The 15,008-nt window shown below is 36.3% G+C and overlaps 5 protein-coding genes across 5 annotated transcripts; 3 read left to right on the top strand and 2 right to left on the bottom strand.

Moving 5' to 3' along the window:
* Positions 1–1,694: 1,694 nt before the first annotated feature.
* Positions 1,695–3,473, top strand: CBG01133 (the record flags this gene model as incomplete). Its single annotated transcript, XM_002635862.2, has 7 exons — positions 1,695–1,821; positions 1,879–2,112; positions 2,272–2,408; positions 2,457–2,859; positions 2,934–3,001; positions 3,177–3,321; positions 3,370–3,473. The coding sequence occupies 7 exons, from the start codon at positions 1,695–1,697 to the stop codon at positions 3,471–3,473; spliced, it is 1,218 nt and encodes a 405-aa protein (XP_002635908.2).
* Positions 3,474–7,894: 4,421 nt separating this feature from the next.
* Positions 7,895–8,918, top strand: CBG01132 (the record flags this gene model as incomplete). The annotated part of the gene is made up of 5 exons (XM_002635861.1): positions 7,895–7,946; positions 8,199–8,415; positions 8,465–8,529; positions 8,580–8,795; positions 8,878–8,918. Coding segments are annotated over 5 exons (591 nt in total), but the record flags the coding sequence as incomplete, so codon positions are not given.
* Positions 8,919–9,241: 323 nt separating this feature from the next.
* On the bottom strand, positions 9,242–9,548 carry CBG26964 (the record flags this gene model as incomplete). The annotated part of the gene is made up of 2 exons (XM_045236997.1): positions 9,242–9,412; positions 9,468–9,548. 2 exons carry the CDS (start codon positions 9,546–9,548, stop codon positions 9,242–9,244), a joined length of 252 nt encoding a protein of 83 aa, XP_045097983.1.
* A 715-nt stretch (positions 9,549–10,263) lies between these two features.
* Positions 10,264–12,235, top strand: CBG01130 (the record flags this gene model as incomplete). Its single annotated transcript, XM_002635860.1, has 4 exons — positions 10,264–10,377; positions 10,425–10,460; positions 11,007–11,127; positions 12,093–12,235. 4 exons carry the CDS (start codon positions 10,264–10,266, stop codon positions 12,233–12,235), a joined length of 414 nt encoding a protein of 137 aa, XP_002635906.1.
* A 206-nt stretch (positions 12,236–12,441) lies between these two features.
* Positions 12,442–12,765, bottom strand: CBG01129 (the record flags this gene model as incomplete). Its single annotated transcript, XM_002635859.2, has 1 exon — positions 12,442–12,765. The coding sequence occupies one exon, from the start codon at positions 12,763–12,765 to the stop codon at positions 12,442–12,444; it is 324 nt and encodes a 107-aa protein (XP_002635905.2).
* Positions 12,766–15,008: the final 2,243 nt, after the last annotated feature.

Consider the following 15,008-nt stretch of genomic DNA (forward strand, 5'->3'; position numbering starts at 1 on the left):
TCGGGGCGAGTATGGAAGGTGCGGCGCCGCTACCGACTGAGCCACGCGGGCGAAAGTGAGGCGGGGCCCGATTGTTGTCGATTCCACGTGGCTATTCACCGACTCAACAACTTTAAGATATTCAGAGGACCTCTAGGCCCAGCCCACTGTGCTTACTCCTCAGAAATCTTCCTATTTCCCACTTTATTCTCTTTATTCTCCTTTGTTTATTAGTCTTTTATAGCCGACTGGTTGTAGGTACTGTAATTTTTTCTATTTTTCCCGCTCACCGCATTCCAGATGTCCAGAAGTCGAGGCTAGAACTTCGCTTAGATCTCCAGATACCCAAGTTTTGAAAAAAGTCAGTAGAAAAACCAGAAAACAAAAGTTCATGATATCTGGGAAGTAAAAAAAGTTAAAGTGCTGACAATGGTGTTGAAACTTTTTAGAAAATAAAAAAATGTAAAAAAGGAAAAAACTTGTAAGAGAAACTTTTTACACCTGCTGACTTCAGAATCACTCTCCGGAAAAAAACGTTTCCACTAATTTCATTTTTTTGGTTGCCAAGGGGACAAAACTCAAACAACTGAAACTACACACAAATTTTTTTTTGAGAATTAGAATTCAAAAAACAGCTAAAAATCAGAAAAAAAGAAACTTAAGTTAGATAATTTAAAGGAGGCGAGACAGCAAAAATTTCGGGAGCGAACTGCGGGCCGAAATCGCGCCGCGCTTATGTAGACAATCGGTCGTCAGGCGCCTTCGCGCCCCCGTAGCTCAGCCGGTAGCGGCGCTGTACCCCTGAGCTGACTGTCATGAGTTCAACCCCTCATGGGGGTTCTCTATGCAAAATATCAGAAAAACTTTTTTTTTGGTGTCTGGCTTCCTTTAATTGCAAAAATGCAAAAAGAGAGAAAAAAGGTAATATTTTCAAAAATTCCATTATTTCTAAAAATTCAAAACAAACTCGAAAATGTAATAAAAATGACAATAACTTGAATTTAGGCTTCCATTCGGTGGGAAAATTTAGCCGACCGACCGACCCCCGACCGAGCCGACCGACCGCCAACCCAGCCGACCGACAGCCGACCGAGCTGACCGTTTTCGTGCCTTTGCGCATCAAAATACGAATTTTTGCGTACGCAGCAATTTATTTTACGACAAACGAGGCGTTTAGTGAGTAGTTTGTCCTAAAATACATTGCTGCGTATGCAAACATGTTGACGCGCAAATGCACAAAAACGGTCGGCGCGCCGACCGACCGGTCAGCTCGGTCGGCTGTCGGTCGGCTGCTTAATAGGTTGTCGGTGGGCTGCTTAAATTGAATACGAAAGCAAAATAACAAGATTCTAAAAATTCTAGAAATAAAAACTAACTGAAATTTTTAAAAAATCCTTTATAAAAATTTCACAAAAAAATCAAGTTTTTTGCATTAGTTTTCATATTATTTAACATTTTTTTAATATTTGTGTTTTCAATCGGTTTGTTTCCGCTCTTTCCTATGTTTTCTCATTTTTCAATTAATTCAAAAATGTGTGTTTCCTCAAAATCTCTATGGCAACGCCAAATGTTTGATCTTAACATCATTTCAGGTGTAAATCAAACACATTTTGTGCTCAAAAAACCAGAAATAAAGTTTTTGATCAAATTTCATTTTCCACCTGGTTCATAAGTTTTCTCTCTACTTATAGTTTGTTTGTCAAGAATTCATTCAGATGGGAACTTGGGAAAATTTTCAATCTTTAGACTTTCCCATGAAACATCCATTTTTGCTCGCAATTTTAATTGTGATCACTCATTGTTTAGATTTCAATGAATATGATTTTTTCAAGTCGAAATGTGGTTAGTTTTTTCTATTGCCAATCTTCATTTTAATAGAGCGAACTTGCATCTTTCCAGACGCTTCATGTATCTTCAATGGTAACGATTTGAATTCAACGACAATTGGATCATTTCCCAGTACTTGTACCACTATTTGTACAAATTTGGGAATCAATAATCATTGTGATTTATCAGAAAATCAATTAATTTTAGCATTTCAAAATGTGAAACATTTGATTGGAAGTCTGATTTTGTTTAAAACAAAATTCACAAGTGCAAAGTTTTTGCGGACTTTGGAATCCGTTGAATGTGGTTAGCTCCGATTTTTTTTTCGAACCTGAAAACTCAAAAAATGAACTGCGATATTTTTTTTAATTCTGAAACAAATTAAAAAAATTATAGCCGTAATTAAAAAAAAAAAAGAAAAATGAGAAAACCAAAATAATGCAAAAAACAGGGAAACAATTCCAGGTCTTGCCGACTTTACGATCGCTTATAACCCGAAAATGGAAGAAATTGGAATGACAAATCTCTTAAAAATCAAATGCTCATTTATCAATATTCATGGAAATGAGGAAATGAAAAAACTGAACATTCCTAATTTCAAGGTATTTAATGAAAAAAATAGATTTTTTTTCAAATTTTCATAATTTCAGTACGCTTCACCGTCTGCTGAAAATTTGGAAGCCAATGAATGCGAAATCGAGATTAATATCGATTCTGAAAAATATGGATTTTGTATAACATCTGTGGAAATGTACAATTTCATAAATATCGACGATGTGAATTTGAAAAAATTGGGCGGAGGAATTTGTGAGCCCGGAATCCAGCCGAGCTCCGGAAAGTTGTGCAACGCTTCGTATAACGTGGATGAGGAAACCGAAATTCAAGATGGATGCACACAGATGTTTGGAAAATTGGTTATCAATTCCAAAAATGTGCAAAATGTACAAAAATTGAGCTCGGTGGAAATCATTTTCGGAGTTTTATACATCGAAAAAACCAACTTGACGACTATTGATTTTTTGCAAAATCTGAAGTATATTTCAGCATTGGGATGTGAGTTTTTTTTTTAATATTTAGAGATTTGAAAAAAAATTCAATTTGAGAAATCAATTTTGAAAATTTTTCAGATGGCTATCCAGCGATTACTGTTCAAAATAATCCGTATCTATCGAATTTCTCATTTCCAAATCTCAAGGTTTGTTTAAGTTAGTTTTATATAACTAAAAAATTTAACAAAAAACATTTTTTCTGAATTTTGAAAAATCAAAAAATTGAATTTCTAGATGTTCTGAAATTCTGAGAAACTTTAAATTTTTAAATTTTTTTTTACAATGTTTCAATTAAAAAATTGAAGATTTGAAATTTTTTAGCGAATAAAAAACAATGGAGAATCGTCAGTTGTGTTTACAAATAACACCCAGGAGTTCATTTTGGACCCAAAGTATTGCTCATTTTTTGAAAACGAACTTGGTCAAGACGGTTGGGAAAGACCAAGCTTCGATGGGAAAAGTTGTTGTAAGATTGTTCTTTGAAAGTCTAACAGTCTTTTTAAAATACTTTTAGACACTCTCATAAAAGAAGCAAATACTCGTCCACCGTACAAATTCGCCAAAAACCTGGATTTGATTATCGTGGTACTGCTTTTGTCAATTTCTCAGATTGTGTGATTGGTTTTTTATTTTCGAAAATAAAATGTTTCATCTGTTTCTATTTGAATGTTTTGATTAAACCTTTTTCTTTCAATATCAAATTGTTGAAAAGTTTCGAACAATTCAGAATGAAACCGGAACTTTTTTCTATCGTAATTTTGCAATTCAAAAAAGTAAATTGTGAAAAACGGTAATGTTGTCATTTCTTGACCTGTGTAGTCCCGCCTCCTGGGAAAATCCTTTTTTTCACACTTTAAAGGAGGATAGGCATAAAAAAAAGTTTCATGATATTTTGCCTAGAGAACCCCCATGAGGAGTTGAACTCATGCTGCACAGCTTACTAGGTACAGGTAGTTAGGGGCACAGCGCCGCTACCGGCTGAGCTACAGGGGCGCGAAGGCGCCTGCCGACCGATGGCCTACATAAGCGCGGCGCGATTTCGTCTCCCAAACTGTCCCCCAAAATTTTTGCTGTCTGGCCTCCTTTAAGGGGCGTAATACGTCATCAGGAGATATGCTGAGAAAAAAGACAATATATTAGATTGGTCCATAAGTTTCTTTCTATTTTGAATGCTCAACTTTGAAGATTTATATCTGGCCATTGCGCCTATATTTCTTGGCGGATGTTTTTTTGTTAGATAGAGTATCTCATGGACTTTCTGTACACACTTTGTCCTTTTTTTCCTTTTCGTCGTTCGCGAACATGTCGCTTGCTTTCGGTCCTTACGGTCAACTCATTCAAAATGCCATTTTGTTTTTATTCCTTCCTGGTTAAGCAAGGCATGTTATCCACAAGAAAATGAAAGAATTAGATAGAGAAGGATCTCTTACTACTCCTACCATCAAGCATGGGGCCGATCAATTTGAAGCCAAAAACTTAGAACTGGAAGACGAATCTCGGTCCGGAAATCGCACTTGGACCTATTGAAGAATACTACTGAAACCAATCCGCTTCAAACCACGTGTAAAAGTCAAAGCCATTGTTAGTTAGTCAACCGTATTGTGATCGGATTGAGGTCTCCTGGCGGTATCAAAAATTTGGTCCATTCGTAAACCATGCTTGGAAGGACGACAATATGGATCGCCGTGATGACATGGGTTGTTTCTCCCATTATTTCTTGACACGTTCAGTTGGTTCAATGATATAATTACTGTAGATGAAAAGTATATAAGTTACTTTAACAATATGCGGAAGGATCAGTTGATTGCCAAAGAACAGATCTTCGACTTCCGAATGTCCGACAGAAGCACCCCAGTTATGCAGCTCAACGTGCATCTGAAGAATGCCCAAGGAGTCGTTTATAAAGAAGGAGAAGAAAAAGATGCAGCAGAGAGAGGACAGCTCCGAGAAACAACACTAACAGCGTGGTTTGCTGCAAACAAAAGGTGTTATGATGAGCTTGAATCGACTGGAATGATTCCAGAAGACGTTGTGGACTGCCGAGGTATCTATTATGTTCAGATGCCAGAACATTTCCAATTCACCAAAGGAAAATGGACTCTTAGAAAAAATGCTACACGATCGATCGGAAGAATGCATTTCGTGTCTCCGAGAGATCAGGAAAGATTCGCATTGAGAGTCATGTTCCTAAACGTCACTGATGCCAAATCATATGAAGATTTGCAAACCGTTGGAGGTGTTTTTTATGAGAAATTTGTGGATGATGCTAAAGCTGCCGGATACTTGACTGAGGACATTTTCTATGAAAAGTCGTTGGAAGAAGCAGCGTCATTTCATTCTGCACCACAACTGAGAGGATTCTTCGTCACTCTGCTGATGTTTGGGGAAATTCATAATGCTGAAGAGAATGGTACAGGTGAGAAATTTAAAAAAAATTCTATTTTGAAAATCAACATTTTTCAGATTTGTGGATGACTTCTCAGAAGACTTTTTATACAAGCACTTCCCAATCTCTATTGCCTCATGAACATCTCTATTGCCTCATGGAAGAACGGTGGCTTCCTTGTTCCATCTTAACATCAAGGATGGATGTAAGACCTCAACCATCCATCTTCAATCCGCCGAAGCCAAATACCTCGCCGAACATGATGTCGTATTTTGGGATGAGGCTCCTATGAGCCCCAAATCGTCACTTGAAACAGTGGATCAGCTTTTTCGTGACGTCACCAAAATCGATAAACCATTTGGTGGAAAAGTGATCATCCTTGGAGGCGACTTCCGACAGTGCCTTCCAGTTGTGGATAGAAAAGGAAGAGATGAGCAAATTTCCATCAAAAGATCTCATCTTTGGCCACTTTTCCAAGTCTACCATTTGAAGACCAACAATAAGGAACAAAAGTTCGAAAAAATCTAATTCTTTTGGACAATTTTTTGAAGAAACATGTAGAAATGAATTTTAGGCTACATTAAACGACATTTTAAGCAGTACTTTAGGTTTGAATAATGTTAATATTTGAAAAAATTTCAAACTAAAAATTGTCCCAATTTTCCGGAAAAATGATAAAAATCAGGAATAAGGAATAAGGAAGAAGGAATTAAAACTAAAAAATCCGGAAGAAGGAAGAAGGAATAAGGAATAAGGAATTCTGCTCATCTCAGATTTAGATTATCGACCACATGCTATTGACAAGAAGAAACATGAAAGAGGTTAAATATTACCAGTCGATTTCCGCCGCCTGTCGGCGGCTACAATCTCATCTCCTGGCTACACTTAAAACGTTCGAATCTCAAAACTTGAGATAATAAAAGAAAAAGTTTTGATTGAATGTGAAAAATTGTTAACTTTCTGGTTTTTTTCCTCCCGAATTTTCAAATTTCAAATGTCGGTTTGCGCCCCTTTGCGCTAAACCTACTGGCCTCTGCTAACAATAATTTGCCACTTAAAAAAGAGATTTCAATACCTTTTCTCAGAGATTTTTTCTAGGTCCAAAATCGGAAAATTCTAGACTTCGACATTCAGAGTTTCTGAAAACCTAAATTAGGCAACGCGGAATGCGGTAATTTCGGAGTTCATCAACTCGGAAATTAAGATTTTCAGAATTTTGGGAATCAGTCGCTGCCCTGGGGCTCAACCTCATGGCTTCCGCTTACTGTATCCTACAATTCAATTTTTAATTTTTTAAATTTTTTGAAGCCACGAAAATTCCTGAATATAAAATGAATATTCCTGAATATTCCTGAATAATAACTTTCCAAATTTTCAAAGTTTCGAAACTACTTATGGCTGGACCTCTTGGCTCCCGCTTACATTGCGTTATCTTATAGTGAGGGCTTGTCAACTTTTCGAAAACCTGACCGTCTGGAATTTGGAAAATTAGTATTAGGTTGTTCGAAAAGTAATGGGCGTTTAGTGCGAACTACTTCGACTTCCAGCTATCTTAGTTCCTGAAGAGGTCTTTGAGCATGTATTGTTGGAAAGTGGTAGATGATGATGGAGAAAAGCCCCTTGATTAATCTTATCTTATTCCAGTGTTGCATCAAGTTAAAATGAATCAAAAACTAACATTACTTTTTGAACAACCTAATATTTCCGATTTCCAGGAATTCGAAAATTCTTAATTTCGCTTAATGAACGACTGGACATCTCCCGCTCATAATGCCCACAATCATGCAGAAAAGAAAAAAAAAATACCAAATTAGAGCCCCTTTTTTGAATTTTTTCATAGTTTCTTTGCTCTCTGAAGTTCGAAAATTTGAGAAATTGAGAACCCGGCAATTTGGAAATTCAGAAGTTCTACGTTTCGAAATGAACAAAGTCTCCAGGAGTTCTTGGAACTTCGGAATATCAGAAGTTTATAGATTCACGAATTCGAAAATCATAATTTCCAAAAACTCAGAAACTCCAAAATTTGGAAACCTGAAAAGTTCTAAAATCAGAAATTCTGAAATGTTTTTTGCAAACTCGGTGAATAACTAAAATCCAAAATTTAGAAATTCCAGAATTTGAAAACTCAGAAATTAAGTTCGGAAATTCTTAAAAGTTGAAATGCTGAAAATTCGAGTGATCCAAAAAGCGCGATCTTATGTTTCCTCGCAATCTATTTTTTCCTCTGTTTCAGAATTTTTCCCTCTCAAATATTCAAAAACCCAGACTAAAATAACGTTTCCTCAAAATCACCTTTCTCCCAGAAATAGCATGGATTAAAAAAAATTTGTGCGGCTAAACGGGGATGACGTAAAAATTGTTTCAATAATTTTCTAAAAATTTGCTCCGTATAAACAGAATAACGTCTCCAGAAGGTGTCAAACTCAAAATTTCGAAACATAAAATAGACGGGCATCATCTCGCTGCTATTTCGGGTGATCTGGGAAAATTTGGGAAATTTTGGTCCATTCTGGACTTCGCTAGGAAAGGTGATACGGGAACAAACGGACACACACACTCACACACAGAATTTGGTGATTGTTAGTAGTAAAGATTTTCACCTGGTTCATAAACTTTCCGAATTTTGGAATTTTTCCGAATTTCTTAATTTCAGAATTCGAGAATCAAAATTCGATATATAAAATCAAGCATTAAATTTTTCACCTGTGCGCTGTTTTTATCAAGTTGAAAGTCTCAACCTAACTTTTTTTCTGGAAAAAAATTGAAAATCTCTAATACAGAATTATTATTATACGAAGAGTATTCAATAATAACCGCAATTCTGAGCAATACGCTTTTTGCTCTTCTCATTTTTTATAGAATTTCAAAACTGGCTGGAAAAACAAAAAATGAAAATTTCATTGAATTTGAAAAGATGATTTTTGATCAATTATTTTATATATCACTATTCACTTTAGCTGTTTTTGACCTATGTATCTTATTACGTTTTATTGGAGATCCAGCCAGTGAAGACACGACTTTGATGTTTTTTGTTGTTATTCTGATGCTTCTGGAATCGTATTTCGGGCAATTACTAGAAGTTGTTTTTTCTTCAATAACTGCTTTTTCATTTTTAGCAGTTTTACAAAAAATTGTGATTGTTAAAATGCCAAAATTCAAATTTTTGATTACCGGGTAATTAGAGATATATGTTTTTAATATAGGAAAAGTTGAAAATTTACAGTTTTTGGCTGAAAGTTCAGATTATCTTCACTTATATATGTTTGGCTCACCGGGCGTTTGTTTTTTGTAACTTTTTTGTTCCAATTTTCAAAAACTTCCCCAAAAAACGTTTTCAGATAAATGCGGTTTCAATTTCTACAAACCCAATTGTGAAAACGCTAAATTTCAAGAACTCGACATTTTTTACAATTTATTTTTCATATTTCTCACTTTTATATCTCATGGATTTTATATTTTTGTGTATCGAATTTTGGGACGATTAGAAAATTATAGGAAATTTCGAAGGCATATTTTGTATCAGTTTTCTCCGTTATTTTCGTTTCAAATGGTCGGTGAACATTTCGATTTTTCAGAATCGTCGCTCAGAATCGCCGATTTTCTTCGGATTTTTCAAATAATTTTATTAGATTACAGGTCCACAGTATCGCTACAATTACAGACCTAATTGTTCGTGAATTTCGCCGGGAAACTTTTGCTTTTTTGACGTTGTTCTATTTTCTTTTAACGCCATGGATACCAATTATAGTGTCTATTTCATATATTGCATCGAGAGAAAATGTACAAAGCATTCGTTTGGTTTTCAGAAGAAGATCTAGACAACTAGAAAATGCACTTGGAACTAATTTATAAACTGTTTTTAACTGAAAAGAATACGAATGACAATTTATAGATACTAAAAAAAATTTTATATTTCAATGATCACAAGAATTTGAAAAAGATAAACATTTCAAAAAAAAATTCAAGCTTGCTCAGCCGGCAAACTGATTATATCTGATCATCATTGCTTTTTTGATTCCTCCAGTCCTTCCAGTGGCATTGGATAATATGGGTAACACGGGTACCATGGGTACCATGGCAATGGTACATCGATAGTTGGTTCGATTGGATCCACTGGTGGGTCCACTGTTGGGTCCACTGGTGGGAGACGAACGATGCTCAGAGAAGAGCTCTGAAATTGTTTTATTTTAAAATTTGAGCATTTTTTAGAAAAATTCAAAACTTACCACAGCCACAACGGCAAGGAGAACAGCAATTTTAAGCATTTCAGAGAAAAATTGCATGCTTTTCGAATCCTGGGCACTCATTTTATACAACATGACATGAAGGAAGTTTTGGGAATTTTGGAAAAATATTTTTCATTTCCAAAAAACATGTTTTGCTCTGAATTTGAATAATATGCAATGTTACTTCCTATTTTCATATTTTTATCCATTTGGACATTTTGCAACCGAAAAAGTTGAAAATATTGAGAAAAAAATTCTGAAAAAAAGTTTTGAAAATTTATAAAAATTGAAAAAACATTTTGAAAAGTTGGAAAAAAATTATAAAAAATTGAAAAAAAAAGAATTATTTTCTGTAAATGTGATTTAGTTGTGATTTGAAGTTTTGTGCTTTTTTTGTGATCACAAAACCAGTATAACGGGATTAACAAAAACTTTTAAAAGTATAAAAGGTTAGAGAAAAAAAGAGAAAAATTGAAGTATTCGGACATAAAATCTGTAATAGAAGAGCCCCTACACTGTCAAGCGTGAGCTCATTTATCTCAGTTCTTGTAAGAGGTATCAGGAATGTGTCAACTAATTAAATCTTCTTGATATTGTGACAAACAGTTTATCAGTTGATAACTGTTTCATGTCTGTAACAGGAATCGAGATGAACTGGTCCAAAGTTAAAACTTAGAGGTCCTTCGATTACAGGTTTTACGGTATCCCAGATTTTCATAATTCCAGATTTTTTTCCAAATATTGTCTGAAAATCTTTGAAATGAAATTTTTTGAAACAACTTTTTTAATTTCCAGAATGCTTTCCAAATTTCTCATTCTTCTAATTTTGGCTCTATTTTTGATTAATTCGATTGTCGCTGATTTTCACTGTTTTCTGGGAGATTTTGTGTGTGAACATGTCAAATGTCAGGTAATTAATTAGTTAAATTTTTCTTAATCGAAAAAAAAAGATTTCAGAGATGCAAAATCGGAACCTGCATTTTTGGAGAGTGCGTTTGTACAATGTGTTTCGATTAATTTTCCTCATGAATAAAAATGTTAAATTTGTAATTTTTGTTTAAGTTAAAAAAACGAATCTCAGAATCATTTTACAGAAAAGTTTGACGCGTTAGCCCTATTCTGAAGAACCAAAGTGGAAAAACCAAAAGTTCATAGCTTTTTGTCCGGTTCTGTCATTTCCTGTAAAGGGTATAAAGAAGTGGTCAAGTTAGGGTATGCATACGTACAGCTGTCTCTTTTCGCCCGCGTGGCTCAGTCGGTAGCGGCGCCGCACCCGCAATCCTCACCTCCACAAGTTCAACTCCTCGAGTGGCATCTTTAAACAGAATTTCGGGAACATTATTTTTTTTCATGTCCCCCCACCTTTAAATCCATTTTCACAGCGAGATCAATAAATTGAATTGCTCCACATATCCTCAACTCTTTCTTATTTTCATTCTGAATTAGACAAAATGCGTCCCTGCATAAATCGTCTAAATCGTCGGCGTGGTGGGAATAGTAATCTTTTGACCGTTATCTTGAACTTCGTGAACTTTGCAGCTGAACATTCTTCTCAAACACCAGAATGGCCGAATGTTTTTCGTCCTGACTTCAGTTGCATCATGGGCTCTGGCTCCAACTTCATCAAGACGCCGCTCCAGCGGACCACTCTGTATGAAGGGTCAGATTTCAGTTCCAGAAATTGAAAAAAATTATCTTGAACTTCACAGCAGATCCTCCAATAACATTTTTCTATTTTCTAGAATGTTCTGGAATTTTCTAGAATGTTCTGGAATTTTCTAGAATGTTCTGGAATTTTCTAGAATTTCCTGGAATGATGTAGAGCTTTCGAGAGTATTCTAAACTGTCCTGGAATTCTCTAGAATGTTTTGCAGTCGAAAAAAAACACGGCAGCCAAATTTACAGTAGGTCACAGAATTTTAGTTAATCACGAAAAAAATGTTACAAAAAATTTCTGTTGCAAAGCTTTCAGCTCAATTTTTTGTGGGCAGCACATAGATAGGCCTGAAAACCGTTTTTGAGAATTCCCTGAAGTTTTAGTGAGTTTGAGCATAATTTTGAAATTTTCGATTCTCAACCCTATAGGTTCCCGATTTGCTAAAAGGCCCAGGACACCATGGACATGAAGGGCTCGGTAGTCCATGGCTACATACCACACACCATTATAGGAGTCCCATGCCCTTTGGAGTTATTCAAGTTAATGTCCGAGACGGACACACAGACACACACACAGAAAAGTTTCCTTAGTAAGAAGTAGATTACGAATAAAAAGTCGACTTTTTATCTTCAAACAAGTTTCTTAAAGCCACCATCCAGGAAGGTTATTGTAAATCTTGTTGCATCCGGTACGCTTGAATTCCTGAGTCTTGGTTGGTGTGGTCTTCATACAGCATCTGGATCCATTTCCAGTCATGCACGATCCCTCGTAAACAGTGGCACAGTTATGCACGCAGAGGTTGTAACAAGTATTGTTTTGATGGGTTTCGTAGCGTTTCCTTTCTGTGAAGTTATACGAATTTTGCAAATTTTCCCTAATTTCATATCACTGTTTGAATTTTGTAAACTTGACCAATTTTCTTGAAATCGCATGAATTGTCTAAAATCCTATTTTTCTGTATTCTCCAGAAATCCAATTTTTTCAGTGGACCATTCTCTTCCTGTTCATCACTGGTATCATTATTGTGTGCAATGCTGGATTCCCATTCATCACAAAATCAGAAGCAGCGGATTACACGAAACCGAAGGATCGTACAATTGAAAAATATTAATTTTTTGAAAATTTGAAAATTTTTGTTTTTTGTGAAAACTCTGAAAAATCGTTCATTTCTTGTGTATACATGTTTTGGTTTTGTTTCCGAAAATTGTTTTTTTTTGAATAAAGAAAAAAAATTGTCTCAAAAATCCAAATTTTTCAATTGAATGCTCATTAATATTTATTAAGAATAAAAAATGGACTTTTTTTCAAACAAGCTTCTTAAAGCCACCATCCAGGGAGGTTATTGTAAATCTTGTTGCATCCGGTACGCTTGAATTCCTGAGTCTTGGTTGGTGTGGTCATCATACAGCATCTGAATCCATTTCCGGTCATGCACGATCCCTCGTAAACAGTGGCACAGTTATGCACGCAGAGGTTGTAACAAGTCTTGTTTTGATGGGTTTCGTAGCTGTTCCATGGAGCGCAGTTGTCATAAGAAATCGATCCTTGAATTGATGCACAGTATTGCATACAGATGGCCATAAGGCCTTGCGAATTGGCGGCGACAACCAAGATAGTGGCGGCGAGAAGAAGACGGAACATTTGGAAATTAATTATTGATTTTTTGAAATATTCAGAAGAGCCAACTCACCATGTTGATTGAATCAGGGGATGCTGATGTGGTTTCTGGGTTTTTGGCTTTTTTCTGGGCTTTTGGCTTTTTTTACAAGTTCAAGAGTTTAGGACCATGGATTTTCACGAAACACAAACTTGTCGATCATCGATACTCATTTTGGTTATTTGTAGTTAACAATAGTTTCGTTGAGTGTGGGAGGGACAATAGTATGCGTGGGACAAATCCATAAACTTTCGAACTTCGAAAATTGAATAATGTCAGCAGCTAAGCGGCGATAGATTTAGGAAATTTCAATGTCCAGAGCTCCAGCTCTAGAGCCCGATGGCCCAGGCGCCCGTCACCTGGCTCCAGTCGGATTCCTTCCCCGGGCCCCTTCTCTGAAAACTCATTCTTCCCTTCACTTCTTTCTTCCTTTAAAGTACTTTTCCCAAGGTCAATGAGCCATCTAGGGTCGTGAGTTTTTTACGTCGCTTTTTTTTGAAGGAAAATTTAAATTTTGTGAAAACTTTTTGGATTTTTTTTTTATAAACGAATACCAGTGAAAATTCGCGGCTACGCCGCGATTTCCACTGGCTTCAGTTTAAATTCAAAAAGTTCCAATTATCATTTTATTTTTTGAAAATTTATTAGTAGAACAATTGATTAGAAGAACAATTTTAAAACCATCAAAAAGGGAAAATTCAGATCAACAGTTTAATTCCTAGAAAAGGATAGTTATGAAAAATGGCTATGGGTTGAAAAAATTTAAGCTAGAAATGGAGCTACAGGATGTTCTTGTAAACAATGTTATGCATGACTTTTTCTGGAGCCCAAACTCTGATTCCATCCTTAGTTCTTGTTCTTGTCAATGCAACATATAGCTGTCCATGAGCAAAAATCGGAGCGTCCAGTCCGATACGATCGAATGTTTGGCCTTGGGCCTTATTGACGGTCAGCAAAGGCAGGTCTTACTGGGAACTGACGTCTTTGGAGCACGAATGGAATCCCCGAATTGAATGATAGTTTGATTCTTGGAATCAAAACGTCTCCACCTTCATTTGGTCCCGAAATAAAAGCGCATCTGAGAACCCGCTCTCCCATTTCTCGAACAACCAATCGTGTACCATTGCACAGTCCGTTTCGAACTTCAAGGTTTCGGAGGAGCATGACCAATGCACCAACTTTCAGCTCCAATTTGTGTGGTGGTAATCCTGATGGAGTCATTTTATTCAAAAATTCTGTTGGAAAGTTGGCAGCATCAGAGTGACTATTTTGGTTGTCTCCGACCTCATCAACACTGAAATACGTCTTCATCTCTCCTGGAACCATTTCCATCACTTTTTGATTCATTTGAAGTGCTTGTTGGTTGGTTGGAGAGAGAATGGTCACTTTGGAGATTTCAGAAACATTAGACCCGTTTCGAAGTAAAGATCCAAAGATTCTCCTCGGCCAAATCTCCATCGCATCTGAGATCTTCTGGAACTTCCATGACTCCAGTCCCCTCTTCTCCTTTCAGACCTTCGCCAACCCCAAGAAGGAAACTGAAAAAATCAGATTGAAAATTATAAATTAAATATCTAATTTTTTACCTTTTCCATTCTTCATCAGCATTTTGGGCACGCATGTTGGTCTTCAAATGGTAGACTTGGAAAAGTGGCCAAAGATGAGATCTTTTGATGGAATTTGAAATTTGCTCATCTCTTCCTTTTCTATCCACAACTGGAAGGCACTGTCGGAAGTTGCCTCCAAGGATGATCACTTTTCCACCAAATGGTTTATCGATTTTGGTGACGTCACGAAAAAGCTGATCCACTGTTTCAAGTGACGATTTGGGGCTCATAGGAGCCTCATCCCAAAATACGACATCATGTTCGGCGAGGTATTTGGCTTCGGCGGATTGAAGATGGATGGTTGAGGTCTTACATCCATCCTTGATGTTAAGATGGAACAAGGAAGCCACCGTTCTTCCATGAGGCAATAGAGATGTTCATGAGGCAATAGAGATTGGGAAGTGCTTGTATAAAAAGTCTTCTGAGAAGTCATCCACAAATCTGAAAAATGTTGATTTTCAAAATAGAATTTTTTTTAAATTTCTCACCTGTACCATTCTCTTCAGCATTATGAATTTCCCCAAACATCAGCAGAGTGACGAAGAATCCTCTCAGTTGTGGTGCAGAATGAAATGACGCTGCTTCTTCCAACGACTTTTCATAGAAAATGTCCTCAGTCA

The sequence above is a fragment of the Caenorhabditis briggsae genome, assembly GCF_000004555.2.
Source record: "Caenorhabditis briggsae complete genome, chrV, whole genome shotgun sequence".
Lineage (NCBI taxonomy): Eukaryota > Metazoa > Nematoda > Chromadorea > Rhabditida > Rhabditidae > Caenorhabditis > Caenorhabditis briggsae.